A 16054-nucleotide genomic window follows, 5' to 3' on the forward strand; every position below is an offset into this window, starting at 1 on the left:
TGCTGTTTCAGTCTTGTCTGTGTTAATTACATGCATCAGCTTATCTTTTATTGTTTCATGTAACTATGCAAAAGAAGTTTAATTTACTGGGAATGAACTGTAAAATCAAAAAAGGGACGTTGGCACTATTGTTAGTAAGAAAGATGTGAAAACTCTGATTTATTGTCCACACTAGGTATCATGTTCGCAAGTTCACTGATGCATATAACACGGCATTTTTTGATTTCTGTCAATTGATAAATCTTTGCTATTGACGCTGGCATTACCGTAACTTGGAGCTGAAGTTTTCTACAGCGCAAGGCTTATTAAATTTGGGGAAAGCATACCCATTATAATGGAAAGGACTCGCCCCTAAATTCTTCAATATATGGACGGATTAGCATACCCGTAGAAAGGTTGATTATGGGAGTGTACTATAGATTTGAAATATACTATTACTAGTTCTACTGTAAATATCATAAATATACTTGAGAGCATTCAAAAAAAAAAAAAAAAAAAAAAAAAAAAAAAAAAGACAAACAAATCATATTCTTTCAAAATTTAAAGAATTGAGTACTGTACAAGGTGAATAACCCACCGGCAAAGCCGGCATTGAGAAGGAAGTTTGGAGGAGGTGCTACGCCCATCCACCAAGAACATAACGCATCTAATTCAACATTTGGTAACATGGACTTATGAGACGGTTTTACCACCATAGCGAAGTGAAGGTGCGAAACCATAGTGTTCAAGCAGCAAATTTTGGTTTTCATTTCCATTGTTAATAAGCTTACCAACAACATAGCGCATCAAAACTTGCACGGATTAGTCTTACCAAAATCAATATGCCTCCTATTCGAATTAAAAATTGTTCAAGTTACAGCACTGCCTTTCCAGTAAATTGCAGCTACCAAAGATGTGATTTATGCCGTATAAATATACTCTATAAAGCAATACATAACCAAATTCTACAGCTTTCAAGCCTTCATATCTTGACATGTAGACCGTTCTGAGCCACCGGAATGATGCCAAACAATTGTACTTGAGTAGTAGTAACATCCTGACACCTTTGCTCAACTTTTTTAGGACCCAAAAAACATGGTTAAAAATCAACCAAAAAGCATGAGGGATACCTCATGGTTTTCATCGAAAATCAAACGATCGCATTTCTTACCTTGAAAATGGAGACTTTTACTATGGCATATATTGGATCAAAATGTTTCTGTCGATCCAAAGCAACCTCTGAAACCTCTTTTATGAGGTTTTCATATGTAAATTATGGTTATTTTCGCTAAAAACCTCATTTTAAATTTTATCAAATTGCTCAATAAGTTCATTCAAAACACATATCACAACTAACATCATTGGAAGCACCTTGAAAAGTACTTCAAGAATGTATTAGGAAGCGTAGGGTGATCATCACAATTTATATAGTCGGATACCATAAAATAGATTAAAGAAGTCGAAAAATGACAAAATCTGTCCAATCTTGAACAGAAAAAAATAAGCTGCGTTTAAACCAATTTTGGCGGCGGCTGCAGGCGACGCTGCTGCTGGCTGGTCCAAACCCCTTTCTGATGAGGACAATAATGATTGCAATACTGATTAAATGGGGATCATGGAATTGAAAGGACACTTACTTAGTCCAAATACTTTTATGGTAATTTTTGCCTCATAAAGGTGTCTATTGCAATGACAGTATCTCAAAAAAAAGCTGCTGTAGATCTGATACAATTCCTGTATTTACTTATGACCAGCTTTATGTCGCCATCTATTAAGAGCATCAGCAGCAATGAATAGTATGATTAGGAAATGGAGATTGTAGTGTACAAATGCTGCACAAAACTTCTTTCACATCGTCTTAATAATAGGCTTCGCTTAATATCGGTGCTAGCAAAAATAATGCTGAGGGAGATACCTCCTCTCCTCCTCCTGGCTCTGATCTTGCTTTTCCTTTACTAACAATTGATTGCTTAAATTCTACTTGATATACCAAAGTTTTATTACATCTGATCTAAAATGCCTTCGGCGATAGCCCGCAGAACAACGCCGGCATTGAGTGTAGCGAGATAGATTGACTGGTTACTAATATACTTGAGAACAGAGTTGACAATGTAAAATAGCTGTGATGTTTATCAAATAGTAGTGGCATGAACAGGATTCTCATTCGTTACAATTAATCCTATCAAAAATGAGAGTTGAAGAAGAAAAAAGAGCCTCCGGGCTACTTTTAAGTACTTTTCAATTCGAAATATGCTTTGTATGAGCTTCAACAGCGTCGATTACCTTCGAACAGAGTATGGCATTGACCTTGGCAGCCGCTGCTGCCGCCAACCACCTACCATCACCACCACAAAAAAACAATTATAACTCCGAAACCTCCTTTTTTTTTTGCCTGAAATAGAGACTTTCTGATTAAATTTCGACTTCTTTAAATTATTTTGTACGATTTGACTATGTAAATTATGCTAATTATCCCATGCACCTTTAAGCTTTCTTGAAGTACTTTGCAAGGCGCATTTAATGGCATTAATTCCAAACGGTGTTTTGACTAAGCTTATTGAGCAATGTATAAAAATATGAAATGAGGCTTTTGGCCAAAATATCTAGATTTTACATAGAAATGTCTCATAAACAAAGTTTCAGAGGTTGCGCTGGATCAAGAGGAACGTTTTAACTTGATATATGCCATAGTAGAGGTCTTCATTTTTGGTGTCAAAAATGCGATCGTTTGATTTTCGATGAAAATCATGAGGTATCACTCAAGCTTTTTGGTCGATTTTTGATGATCCCAAAAAAGCTGAGCAAACGTATCAAGAAGTAACTGCTGGATGAGAGGAATTGTATGGTACTATTCTAATGGCCTAAAGCGGCCTCTAACTCGAGAAATTTTAGTCAAATATACCCACAGTTTGCTGTGGTTTGCACACTTTTGAGTAGTAAAAAGCGGCACAAGTATAATGTCTGCCCACATACAGATTCTTTTCAATATCTTGAACATAGAGGATTGTAAAGGAGTCAGAGCCTTGGAGGCGGTAGGATATCCCGTTTGCCCAAGAGCCTTTAAAAGCTTGTGCATCACGATAGTGATTTTTGATTCACTAAATAAATAATTACATTTTAGACAAGATTCCCTAAATTGAAGTTACTCGCCCTAAACTCAAGTTGCTTTGCGACTTAGTAAAATGTGCCAGAACAACTACAAGCATTGATATGTATAAACGATAGTTAGTATATCAAATGTGCATTTTTGAGTAGAGCTGTTTAAATAACATTGATGCAACTGACAAAAACTATTCAGAGATTCTATTGAAACTATCGGCATTCCGACTGATGAAGAGAATGAATACTTTACATTCGATGGATTGGAGAAATTTAATCAGTTATCGAGGATTATCCTAAATTGCCATTTTGAAAATCTGCCTCATGTCGAATCGATACTTGGTAAGGCCCGCCATTTGCAAGAGATTGGAACTGGTAGCTATGATTTCGATATAATAATAAGTGGCAATAATTGGCCAATGGAAGAAACTATTGAATGGATGAAGCAAAGCGTAGAAATCAATCAAAATGCAATCGCCATCAACCTATCAAAGGACACTGATCATAATCCTTCCTTAATCGAATATCTGGTATATAAATATTCCAAAATGAAGTACTTGAAGATGGAATCAAGCTACTTCCGCGATCAAAACAAAGAAGACGAGCGTATTTCCAGAGCAATTAGCAATATATCAAGTTATAACTTGAAGGATCAAAACAACTTTCAGTATATTTTCCCATGTCTCGACATCTTGAAAGGCGATAAAAACGTGTTCCAGCTCATGTTTGTTGGAGAATCACATAAGCACCTCTATGAAGACGGTAGTATTTTAGAAAGCCGGGTAAACCAAGATCAGCAGCCCATCACTAAATCTCGAATCCACCTGTAAGCGTCTAGGCAATTTTCCAGCATGCAGCGCACATGTTCAGATTCTGAAGGAAATTGGCAGTTTTGTAACAGATCTCCAGGTAACTTCTGTACAAGCCTATGAGGATGATGATTTCGCTGATGAAGATTGGGATTATATGTGTGTTCTTGAATCAGAGATTTTTTTCATGGCATTAAATCAGGCACGTGAAGTGGATAAGATAAAATGTAGAGCACACAGTATCCGTACATTCAAGACAACAGCACCGCAACCATTTCAAAGAAGGCAATTGAGTAGATTGGAGATTGCTGGTGCCAATGTACGCCCCGAGGCAGTTCTTTTTTCTGAACAGTGCTTTTCATACAATCAATGATCTTATTTTCTCCAACTGCTATGTAGTTAAAGATGAAACGAAAACAACCAACATTTCAATGCCATCGACAAAAGTGAGAACATTGCTGAATAACACACTCAATAATGCTCATATTGGATACTCTCGTTTGATTCCTTCTTCTCTTGGAGGACAGATTAAACCAATTGATGAAATTCATGTTATGCTCAGCTTGCAAGATAACAAAACCGCCATATTCAAAATACAGCCTAATTGTCCAAATAGTCTTCCAATATCTAATGCTGAATACGCAGTTTGTCTCGACACCACCACTACTCTCCGTATATACTGCAAATCGCTTGACTGCCTTGAATTGAATGTAGATGACATGCATGCCAAGGTTGATATCACCGAGTACTTTCAGTCACTGGTGTAGAAGACATTTCACAAAAATTATGGACATTGCATGATTTCGTTTGCACAGATTGTAGCTTTTTTAATCAACAGATAAATAAAATCACCTTCCAAGATCAATTGCGGTGCCTTTATTAGTCCACTGAACTGTCTCCAGTTTGCAGATGTACTAGAGGCAGTAGTGTTCAGGTACCATTTAAAAGCTGCTGGTGATAGGCCCGGTTTCATCTTGAAGCATCAACCTGATGAATAGTATGATTAGTCTTCGATATTTAACTTACCCATCAGGTACCACGTTACATGTACATTTACCAACTTGCAGATGCGCTACGAGTGAATGGCAATCAAATTGCATTAGACTTAGGGCATGTGGTATTATGGATCACTTCCACATAGGCTTTTCTACATGTTACACGGCATCGTTTTTCTCTATTTTATTGGATGATGTTTAAATGCTATAATTTTTCACTCCTTGATTTTGAGCTATACACTTCTTTTTCTCTTTCTCTTTTGTATAAACTACACACTCAAGCATCCATTGCGCGCTTCTTTCTTCCTTTCACTTGCAACCATGACTTCAGTCATTGATTTCTGTACACCTGCTGTACCCGGCGAAGTCCACAAGTACTATGGCTATTCACACAACAAGTTCCTGAAATTGCCACACATCAATCCCGTCCACACTGTAACGAACGCACCTGCTTCAAACGCTGCATTCAAGCGCAGTCCAAGCAAATCTAAAGAGCACAAAACGCTGAGATCTGTAGCGCTCTCTGGCAACCTGGCCTTATTGAGACAGTTTCTTCAAATGGTACCTGATCAGCTCCAAGCAGTCAACGATCCTCACCCAGCAACTGGATTGACTTGTTTGCATTTCGCTGCTTCAAGGGGCCACCTGAAAATCATACAATGTCTTGTTGAAGAATACGCCGTTCGAGTAGATTCTACAGATAAAGAAGGCGAGGTAGGTTTCCAGGAGGAGCAGCGCGTCATTTATGACTTTACTGACAAGACATGGTTACAGACTGCCCTGTTAAAAGCTGCGTACAATGGCCATTATCATGTTGTAGAATATCTACTGGACAGTAATGCCAATATACATCAGAAAGACAAGGATGGCTGGACTGCATTGCACAATGCCTGTTCACGAGGTTATTTCAGAATTGTCAGATTATTAGTAGATCGAAAGGCAAAAGTGGACGTTAGAAGCAAAATGGGACACACTCCGCTGAGTAAGTTGGATATTGTACATGTGTTTGGTGCATATAAACTGATCTTTAACATGGCAGTCAATGCTGCATCCAAGGGATACATGTCCATTGTAGAATATCTGTTGGACGAAGCTCATGCAAACCCACTGATTAAGAACAATTTCGGCGAGGCTGCCTACGATGTGAGTGCAGCAGCTGGAGAATCCTACATCTGTGAGATGCTGGAAAAGGCAGGTAGAAGATGGTGGCATCTACAGCACACGGAAGGTAAGCTGCAAGCTCTCTCTCTCTCTGCGAGAAATGCCACTTAATGAAGCGTCACTGATAGGCGTATTGAACCCAAGCAATAAGCGTGCCTCCATGTTTGGTGCTACCTATGATCTACTGGAATTTCATGTCACTGTCATTGTCATTTTACATGAAAATCAGAGATCAACATCCTTACTGGGTCTCTCAAGACCCCAATTCAGTGAGACCTACTTGACAAAGGCAGATACGAGAGGGCCTTGGTCATTGCATCCCTCTGGCACACCGTCAGCCAAAGACATGGTAGCATTACCAGCAACATCGACCAACAACCATCGCATCAGTAATTTATCCAACTGGTTCTGGCTTACAGATTGGCAACTGGATTACAGCAACCCTCGCGTGGACCCGACGTCAGGATGGCAATATTCAAAATCATTCAGCGATGATGACGATGCATGGACGCCTGTAGCACCAACAAGTGGGTACAATTGGGTGAGACGCAGAAGATGGGTACGAGTTATGAAGAGAAGAATGGATTTGACCAAGGGAAGTCATCGGGGAGAAAATGTCACCTTTGCTAATGACGATGAGGAGGAGGAAGATCAAGAGATCAGCCAACAAGAGCAAGAGGATTACCTCTTGCAGGCTGAGAATATCATCCACCAGACTATCAAGTCGGGTGATGCGACCGAAGACGACGCCAATCATGGTAACACCGTTCAAACTATAAAGCATAATCTGGAAAAGTATAACCAAGCAGTCAAGCTGTTGAACATATCTATTCAGAGTAAGTACTGGCAAAAGTGTGTATGATGAGCATGCCGTCCTAACAACTGAACTCTCTAGACGATACCAATGAATTCAGAAAACTTCAAGCATCGACACTGGTCAAATCTTACCTGGTACAAATTGATAGGCTGAAGAATAAGGTTGAAGAAGAAGAAGAAGAAGAAGCAGAGGACATCGAGGTACCTTTTCCTGTGGCACAACAGCAATTACATGAGGATAATTTTAGCCATTTAAATCAACACGATGAAAACAACAACCCTTGGACCAGCAGCGGCCCTGAATACTGGCCACCACAACGAATGAACACGGTGGATCTCTTCACAGAGCCGCAGGAGGAGCATGCCTGGGAGTCTGATATGGACGCCAAATCATGCAGGGTGTGCACTCGAAAGTTTGGCCTCTTTTCAAGACGGCATCACTGCCGAAAATGTGGTCTGGTCGTGTGTGACAAATGCTCGCCTTGGAAGGTATTTTTGAATCCTTCTGATATCTTGCAGGACCCTGAAAGCACATTGGAGTCAGTGAGTGTATTAGCAGCACAGCAACAAAGAGTATGTGATAAATGCTACTACAAGCAACAGCAACCACAGCAGTAGGTGACACTGATATTATACCCTGTTCCTCTCTCTCTCTCTCTCTCTCTATTATAACTCACTAAAATATAATACCACACACTGATGACGATAATATAAAAGTATTGTGAAAACATGTCCAAATCCAGTAAAGGTTACAACATTTCCTTTTCTAATCGAAAACATCACTGCCAAAGTCTTTACAAATTTAGACATTATTTTGATGAATTCTTTATATACCGTATAAATACGAAATAAATTGGTATTATCACTTTTTCACTTAACTCCCTCATCAGGCATTCATCATGTTGCAAATTGCTTCCACTCATTCACAACAAGAAGGTATGACATGTACTGCATACACTATCAAGTTGGCACTAATCAATTCACAGATATGATGCATCAAACCACGCCAACTGAAACAGTGCAAAAGAAAAAGCCTCTGCCAAAGATTCCAAAATTAACTGTAGATCAGCAAAAGCACCGACATTCAACGCCCATTGTGCCTGGGCCATCATGGATAACAACGGCAGTGGTTGAATCTCCTCAGATGATGCATAATGACCTGCTATTGACACAGGCAGCAGCAGCACCTCAACCTTACCACCATGATTCAAATGCTTATTACTATGCACCACCACAGCAGTACTACTACAACAACTGGAATCAATGCAACAATGTGTTTGATTCGAATCAGGAATGGAAAACATCGTTTAAAAATAGCACAACCACAACGAGATCTTCCCCTACTGCCACCACATTGATCACTCGATCCGATAGCCTAAAAATAGAGTCCTCCATGAGTGTACCTGTGCCTTTTCTCAAGAATGGATTGCTACCATTAGAAACTCACTTTGAAAAACCATATGAGCCACCCAGCGAGGAGATCACTGCCTCTCAACAGATCAAAACCACTATGCTACAAAGGAAGATATCCAAAGAAGAGGTTTGCTCTGTAGAGGATCAGGAAGAAGCGCCTCATTCAAATTCCATATTGCTCCAAAAGTTGAATCAATTCTCAAATCGCACTACGCCTGTCCACGCTAGCAATGAGCAAGATAACGGTGCTGCTTGTGCTCAGATCGCTGCCACATTCTTATCCTTTAACGACAAAATAGAAAAAGACACATCTCTAAATACCACTACTACATCCAGCAGTAGCAATAGTAGTAGTAGTCTGTCTACCCCCTCCTATTCGGTCTCTTCCTTTTCCTATCATCCGGCATCTACTTCCACAACGTCCCTGAATACGTGTAACCAAAGACCGGGACCATCCACATCCACCTCCTCTTCCAATGAGCACAAGTTACAAAGACACTGCAACTCAATGCCACTGCTGACAGCCGCAAATGAGTTTGATGAGCAACAGCAACAAGAGGAAGAAGATCCTTCATATGCTTTTTCTGCTGCTGAAAAGTACTTTGATCAACCTGCAAGTGCCTCTTCTGTATCTACACCTCGAATTCCCTCGCCTTGGGATACATCCAACTCCAAGAGCTCCTTCTCTATGGCAAGCAACGGCAACAACAAGAAGATTATCAGCCGTATCTCGACAGGTTCAATTCCCAACTTGGCTATTTACACTGCTCAAGTTCCAGATGAAATCTCGTTGGAGTCTTCCATTGGTAATGAAGCTACTACTGACGCTAACGGTCGCAACATGAGCCAAGCGGAGCAGTACTTTAATGTACATGGGAACATTCAGTCTGTAGCGTCGTCTGCATCAGATGCTATAGCCATCAGCAGCACAGATTCTCATTTACAAGAAGCGCCAGGTCCAGCATCTACCAAATACTCGCTTAGTATTGCATCTTGTAGTCTAATCAACATCAGATCAAACACCAAACTCTACCGTCGTATGGCTCTCAAGACGCGCAATGACGAAACTCAACTGACATATGCTAAATATCTGCTTCAAATCTCCAAATTGTACGACAAACATAGTACAACACAACCATCTAACAAGATTGCGCCCATCTCTATGGCAAGTAGTAGTAATGCCGGTAGCACCAATCATGGCAATCATGACGCCAACTTGACAAACACAAAAAGACATTTGCAAGAAACACCTGCTCAAACAAGACATCGACTTTTATCCGAGGCTGGCTACTGGATTGAACGTCTAGCAAAGGCTGGGAAGCCCGAAGCCCTGTTCATCAAAGGTCGCTGGTATCTGCTCGGCCCACAGGCCGAAGATTGCGTTCTCAAGGGCTACGAAAAAGCGCAAGAAACCAAGGCGTTCAAGTGTTTCTTGAGAGCATCCAAAGGCGGTTGGACTGAAGCCCACTATGAGCTGGCTCATCTATGGAAAAAGCGAGGTAACTTTGCAAAGGCTATCCAATGTTATGAAAAAGGCGCAAAAGAACAGCACACACTATCTATTTATGTAAGTTTTTGCCATCCTTGGTAAACATGTAGCCAGTATATTCATCTTGCAAAATTAGAAAATGGCTAAAATCTTACTGCGTGGCCAGTTAAAGAAGAAGAAAGACCTCATTAAAGGAATGCAATATCTAAAGCAGGCAGCTGACATGAATGATTCTGCCTGTGCAGAGCCTGCTTTTGTCCTCGGCTGTATCTACGCTAATGAGTTTGATCGCATTGGAATTCAAAGGTAGAATAGGAAGCTTATACTACTAGTAACAATCCATCGTACTAAATCTCTCATCTTTCAGATATGTTGATGAAGCATCAAAGACGCCTATTCACAACACCAAGGAAAAAGTGAACTACAGTTTAGCTCTTAAATATCTCAAGAAGTCAGCTCATCACGGATACCCTGACGCCATCTATTTCATGGGACAAGTGTCTGAAACTGGCATGCTAGGACAGCTTCAAGATTCGTGGCAAGCATATCAGCATTACATGAAGGCAGCAGAAGTCAATCATGCGGGTGCTATGCTAGATCTCTCTCGTATCTATTCTCAAGGTATTTCAGGTTTACTCGCTATCCAAAAGGACACTGCTTTCAAATGGTGCAAGCGTTCAGCTGATCTCGGCTTTGACCAAGCTGAATATGTATTAGGGTAAGAGGAAACGTCTATTTTTGCTTCTGCGTATCAACTTACATCCACCAATGTAGTAAATATTACGAGGACGGTATTGGTGTTGCACCTGATTTCCCTCGCGCTTTGGAATATTTTGGTAAAGCTGCTTCCAAAGGATACCAACCTGCTGCGGAAAAGTTGAATCGCCCCATGGCAGATGGATCTCGCAGAAGACGCACCGTGAAAAAGGATGAACAAGACCATGCTGCTACTGGAAAAAAGTTCATTCCCGTTGTTGTGTCCTTACCAAAAGTAAAACAAGATGATGACGACGATCATGATACTGACCATGATGATGATACCCGCCATAAGCTCAATGCTAATAGCAATGGCAACAATATCTGCGCTATTCAATAGATTCTATTTACATGTATCTACATTGACTATCATTAAAATCCCCCATATGACGATAGATCGCAAAAATTTCACTTGATGCATGATCATCGATTGTTTGCTGATAAACGACCAAATATAAGTTGTTTGTTTGATGCTTAAAAAGCTTAAAAACACTTGGTATATGCTGATAAGCATGTTTACAAAAGTGATTGTGCTTTTAGTTTGATTTTGAATAAGGTACAAACTTATTTCTGGATCCTGCAAAAAGAAATTCAGGCACACAATCTGGGTTGAAATTTAGTTTCTGATCCACAAAACCACATGAATGAGCCAATATCAAGCAATAAAGGCTGTTATTGCAACAGATTCTTAAACAAACCAGAGCCGACTTGTAATAAATCCCTTTTTATTTTGCATAATATGGTATAACTCTTAAGAGAGCACATGTAGACTTGTGTGAAATCAGCTTGGGCTACATAAAGTTTGCGTATTTTTACGAAAAAAAAAAAAAGCAAACTGTTGTCTATACATTGATTATTTACATGCAACCAAATGTAATTTCAAGATGCTGAGGAATGTATTGTACATAACAATGATGTAAAATACTCTGCTCTACATTTAATCAGGAGAAGTTGACGAGGCACAGACTAATGTTATCTGGAGAAGACGATATTTGACTACCACAAGTGCCTCCTCTTTTCTGTAGGTTGATCGTCGATCCTATATACAAATCCATGCTTATCATGTATACGCTGTTCTAGATCATGAAGTGGTTCAAATATCAAGTTGAAATGTATTGTACAACCTGAATAGTAAACTAATTTCAATAGCCCACACTGTACTTTGAGGTGATTGCAATACTTGAAGGTCCAAATATTTTTGATGGCGATGATGCATTTTCTTTGTCTGTGCCCTTTTTGTTGTTGATAAACAATTAATTCATATAATATTTACTCGGGCGATATGTCTCATTTAGATTAGCGATGGTTCTTAATATAGCATGTTTGCTGAGGATAGTAAAATGTCAATGATGAGATATACCACAACATTGAAAGGAGATTCAAGAAGACAAGGAGAGCGAAAGAGTAGGATGATCTTAATCATTTAAAGTGATGGCATGGGCGATTTCTAGTAATTTGCCATGTGGGTTTCTGACAAAAAGAGAGATTTAGTTTATGAAATTGGAATTCATGTCATTCTGAAATATGAAGACAACAGATAAACACATGGCAATGCTTTTGTGCACCCTTAGATTGATTTGGCCTCCGTTGCTCTCTCTCTCTCTAATTTGATATTTCTTCTTTTTCCCTCTCTTTTTTTCACAGTTGTCTAACCCCCCCCCCTTTTTTTTTTTTTCTTTTTTCATAAAATTTCTCTTTTTTTGAATCCTTGATTCCCTCTTTTCTTTTCCTCTGTTTGCATAGAAGAAGAAAAAAAAAAGACTGATTTTCTCTTTCATCAGCCTCATCCAAACAAACAATTGCAACCAGCAAAATTTCTAATGATTTCTAATACAATGACTATGACCAGCACTACAAATATGAATGAACTATCAACTCCACCACCAGAAATTGACCAAGAAGCCATGAGAAAGCAGTTTGAGAACATGTCCAGCAACGAAATGTCTCGACATTTTGCAGAGAGCTACAAACAACTTTCCGAAATACTTGGCAATCGCATCAGCCTCTCCGACAACTCAAGCACTTCAACAGCTACCAATGACGCTGATTTCATGGAACAGGACCAAGCTCAAATCTCTGAACGCACTGACTTGACGTTGGAGGAGAAGAAGCACATGCTGAACAAACTGTTTCTCAAGTCAGTTTCCAGCGGAAATGTGGAGAAAGTGAATGAATTTTTGAAGAATCCATTGATCGACATTGATGGCAAAGATGAGGATAATACAACCGCTTTAATTTACGCTGCATGTTTTGGAAAATTTGAAATTGCCCAAGCTTTATTGTTGGCAGGAGCAAAACTGGATAACCAAGACTCACGTAAGTAACCGCTTTTTTTGTGCACTATTGGTTATCGAGAAAGAAGAGAGGGAATCAAGGGAGTTCAGGAGGAAAATTGAGGCGGGGGATAAGAGAGAGAGAAACACACATCAAAAGTAGACAATAGATAGATAGGCAATTAGATAAACAAACTCCTTGATTACTTGGGGCGATCGCACTCATGAAAACATTGATGCTGACTATTTTTTTTTTTTTTTCCATTGCATAGATGGTTGGACTGCATTGATGTGGGCTACTACCAACAATCATGAAAGTTTGGTTAAACTCTTGCTTGAGAACGGTGCTTCAGCTCAAACCAAGTCAGCCAAAGGAAGAACTGTCTTTGATTTCGTCAAGAATGATTCACAAAAGATTGCAGACATTCTGTACAATCCTCGCGATAGTATTTCATCTACATCCAGCATCATGGGTTACAATGCAGACAACAGAAGCTCAACTTCATCGAACGCTGGTGATTGTGATCGCTACTACCAATACTCCACTGAAGAAAACTATGAAAACTTTCTCTCTCATGATAACGAATGCAGACCCAAGCTGATCGAAGAGTTTTTGAATTATGACAAGGACAACGATGATGCTGACGAGGAGGACGGGGAGCAGCATGGTCCATACGGTGACGACGACGGCGATGATGATGAGGAGGACGAGGATGAGGAGCAAGACAAAGAAATAGAATTCAACTGGGACAGATGTATGCCTGATCAGATGTTTGTGTTCGCTGCAGATGATCTCCCTTACATTCTTGATACAGTAATCACAAAGCTTACTCTGCCTGTACGCAATGTGCAGGAAATTTTCTTACCTGCCAACGTCGTCTTTTTGAGTGCTCGATTTGCCCATTACTTTTCCAGCTCTGAATTAGCAGAGGATGTGATGGAAGGTGCTTTGCATCGAATCAGTAACAATATCAAGGTATGCTTGCATTTGCCCTATTTTCTTTTGTATACTTACAGTGCAAACATAGAACAACACACAAAATGTGCATATCTTGTCTTATTGGATGACCAACATTACTCGCCTCTTGTACTACCTCAAGAAGGACGCAGAGCTCGTTGTGGCCACAGCAGAATACCAGCTTCGATTATCTGAACTTGTGTCCGAAACCTACAACTACATGGTCAACGACATTGGCAAGCGCATTGCTCAAATCTTGGAACCAGCCATGTTGGAACATGATCCCATCTCTGGCTTCGAGGATGTCAATTTCGTAGACGACTGGCAGCGGTTTTTCAGACGCAGCACGAGCAGCAGAAAGTCAGAAGACGGCTCGCAGATGCAACGCAGTAACACCAACTCATCGACAATGACAGCAGCTACGACTGCCACGAATGAACTGCCCACCCGAGTCATCTCTCCTAAAACCATCACTCAACTATTCTCTTCGACATTTTATGTGCTCCAATCCTACGAGGTGCATTCCACCATCATCATTCAAGCACTCGCTCAGTTTTTCCACTTTTTGTCGTGCGAATTGTTCAACCACATCTTGTCCAAGAAGAAGTACCTGTGTCGCTCCAAAGCAGTGCAAGTGCGCATGAACCTGTCTGCACTTGAAGAATGGATCCGTCATAACCATTTGCCCCCCAGTTTGATCTCCTATTTGAACCCTTCTATTCAACTCGTTCAGTTACTGCAATGTGTATCCCAATTGGACACACCAGCAAGTTTCCAATCCACCGTCAAAATGTTTGACACCATCAACCCACTTCAAATCAAGCGCTGTGTCATGAACTATCGCTATGAAACGAATGAACAGCGAATCCCCGAAGAAATCGAAAAGCTGGTCAATTCAACCGTCGACGAGACCATCCGGTTGAAGCAAGCCAGACAATCAAGATCCTTTGAAAGAAGACGCAAGAGCATCCCTGTCAGTCAACAACTCAGAAGATCTCTGTCAAACTGTGGAAGTGAGATTATGGGAAGCATCTTTAACATGGTTGAAGAAAAGCCTGCTGTCAATGCCGCAGAGGAAAAGAAGCAGCAAGAGCAAGATGACAAGAAGCACAACAGCGAAGAAGAAGAAGAATACAAGGAGGAAATCAATGAAACGAAGGATTCTAGATTCATGCTGCCCTTCTTTGTTCCTACAACAGCTCAACTATCACATGCAGGTGGATGGTCTCAGAAGGAACGCATCTTGCTGGTTCCTGTCATTCCAGAAGACTGGATGGATAAATTGGACCACAGTGACAAAACCTCCTCATCCTAATTACCTCAGCCTGAAAGCGTCAAAAACCAACTACTGTACAAGAACATAATCAACAACCACCCTACAACTACAACTCCACCATATAAAGTACTACTTTCTAATACCACAGTCTAAACGATAATTTTGTATACCCAAATCACATTCATTCACTCTTATGTTAATTTACCTTTTTTCCCCTTATGTACATTTATATGCCCTCGATTCTCTCTCTCTCTCTCTCTCTTTCCACTTAAAAAAATTATGTTCTTCTATTTTTATTCTTTATTCTTACTACTATCTTTATCTGCTGATTTCTTATTTTTATTACGTTTTTGACGCTTTGCTCTTTTCTTTGCTGTGCGTTCTTCATCCTCTTCACGAAGACGTCGTAATTTCTCACTATATTCGTTATCCTCCCTTTCCTAGTAATAAAAAACTATTAATATACTGTCAAATCAATGCCTACAAGTCGTCTTACTTTTCGTTCTTGATCATCCATGTTCTTCATACGAGCGTATTCACGTCTTCTCTGGGCTCTGTATACATGGAAATCACCACTACCAGCACCAGCGCTAGAACCTATCCTCAGGCATCAATACAGGTAATGTGTATCAAGCATTTACTCTTGTTGATTACCTGACACATTGCGTACAAAGTCCTTGGGTGCTTGAAGTTCATTCTTCTCGACAGGTCTTTCAGGAATGTATACTGGTTTATCAATCTTTTGGAACAGGCGGTTTAATTTCTCCTGTTGTTCTTCTAATGGTGTGATAATATGTCTGTTCTTTTTAGGTACAACATCTTGCCCCTCTGTTATTGGCGTTGGCTTGTTTTCTGGTGCTTTTGACATTGTTCTTTACAAAAGATGAATGGATAGGAAAGGAATCGCATCAGCTTTCTACAAGAAACAGCACAAACCATAGTCACGACAGGGTAACTCTTGAATCGCTTTATGCCGTAAAAGTTGGCATTGGCAATCAATGTTTATAGCAGAGTCGGCACAGATCAATGT

The 16054-nt window shown here is 40.1% G+C and overlaps 5 protein-coding genes across 5 annotated transcripts; 4 read left to right on the top strand and 1 right to left on the bottom strand.

The window, feature by feature from the left end:
• Positions 1-3497: 3497 nt before the first annotated feature.
• On the top strand, positions 3498-3908 carry BUD7_2 (bud site selection protein; the record flags this gene model as incomplete). Its single annotated transcript, XM_064830497.1, has 1 exon — positions 3498-3908. The coding sequence occupies one exon, from the start codon at positions 3498-3500 to the stop codon at positions 3906-3908; it is 411 nt and encodes a 136-aa protein (XP_064682999.1).
• Positions 3909-5203: 1295 nt separating this feature from the next.
• On the top strand, positions 5204-7477 carry BUD7_3 (bud site selection protein; the record flags this gene model as incomplete). The annotated part of the gene is made up of 3 exons (XM_064830498.1): positions 5204-6110; positions 6172-6879; positions 6939-7477. The coding sequence occupies 3 exons, from the start codon at positions 5204-5206 to the stop codon at positions 7475-7477; spliced, it is 2154 nt and encodes a 717-aa protein (XP_064683000.1).
• Positions 7478-7847: 370 nt separating this feature from the next.
• Positions 7848-10857, top strand: BGL2_2 (glycoside hydrolase 3 protein; the record flags this gene model as incomplete). Its single annotated transcript, XM_064830499.1, has 4 exons — positions 7848-9839; positions 9898-10067; positions 10129-10479; positions 10536-10857. 4 exons carry the CDS (start codon positions 7848-7850, stop codon positions 10855-10857), a joined length of 2835 nt encoding a protein of 944 aa, XP_064683001.1.
• Positions 10858-12352: 1495 nt separating this feature from the next.
• On the top strand, positions 12353-15063 carry NDH51 (NADH dehydrogenase [ubiquinone] flavoprotein 1, mitochondrial; the record flags this gene model as incomplete). Its single annotated transcript, XM_064830500.1, has 3 exons — positions 12353-12833; positions 13063-13766; positions 13819-15063. 3 exons carry the CDS (start codon positions 12353-12355, stop codon positions 15061-15063), a joined length of 2430 nt encoding a protein of 809 aa, XP_064683002.1.
• Positions 15064-15317: 254 nt separating this feature from the next.
• ATC70_011307 (uncharacterized protein) lies at positions 15318-15892 on the bottom strand (the record flags this gene model as incomplete). The annotated part of the gene is made up of 3 exons (XM_064830501.1): positions 15318-15464; positions 15521-15621; positions 15679-15892. 3 exons carry the CDS (start codon positions 15890-15892, stop codon positions 15318-15320), a joined length of 462 nt encoding a protein of 153 aa, XP_064683003.1.
• Between the last annotated feature and the right edge of the window lie 162 nt (positions 15893-16054).

This window comes from Mucor velutinosus, assembly GCF_035048745.1.
Source record: "Mucor velutinosus strain NIH1002 chromosome Unknown tig00001564, whole genome shotgun sequence".
NCBI lineage: Eukaryota > Fungi > Mucoromycota > Mucoromycetes > Mucorales > Mucoraceae > Mucor > Mucor velutinosus.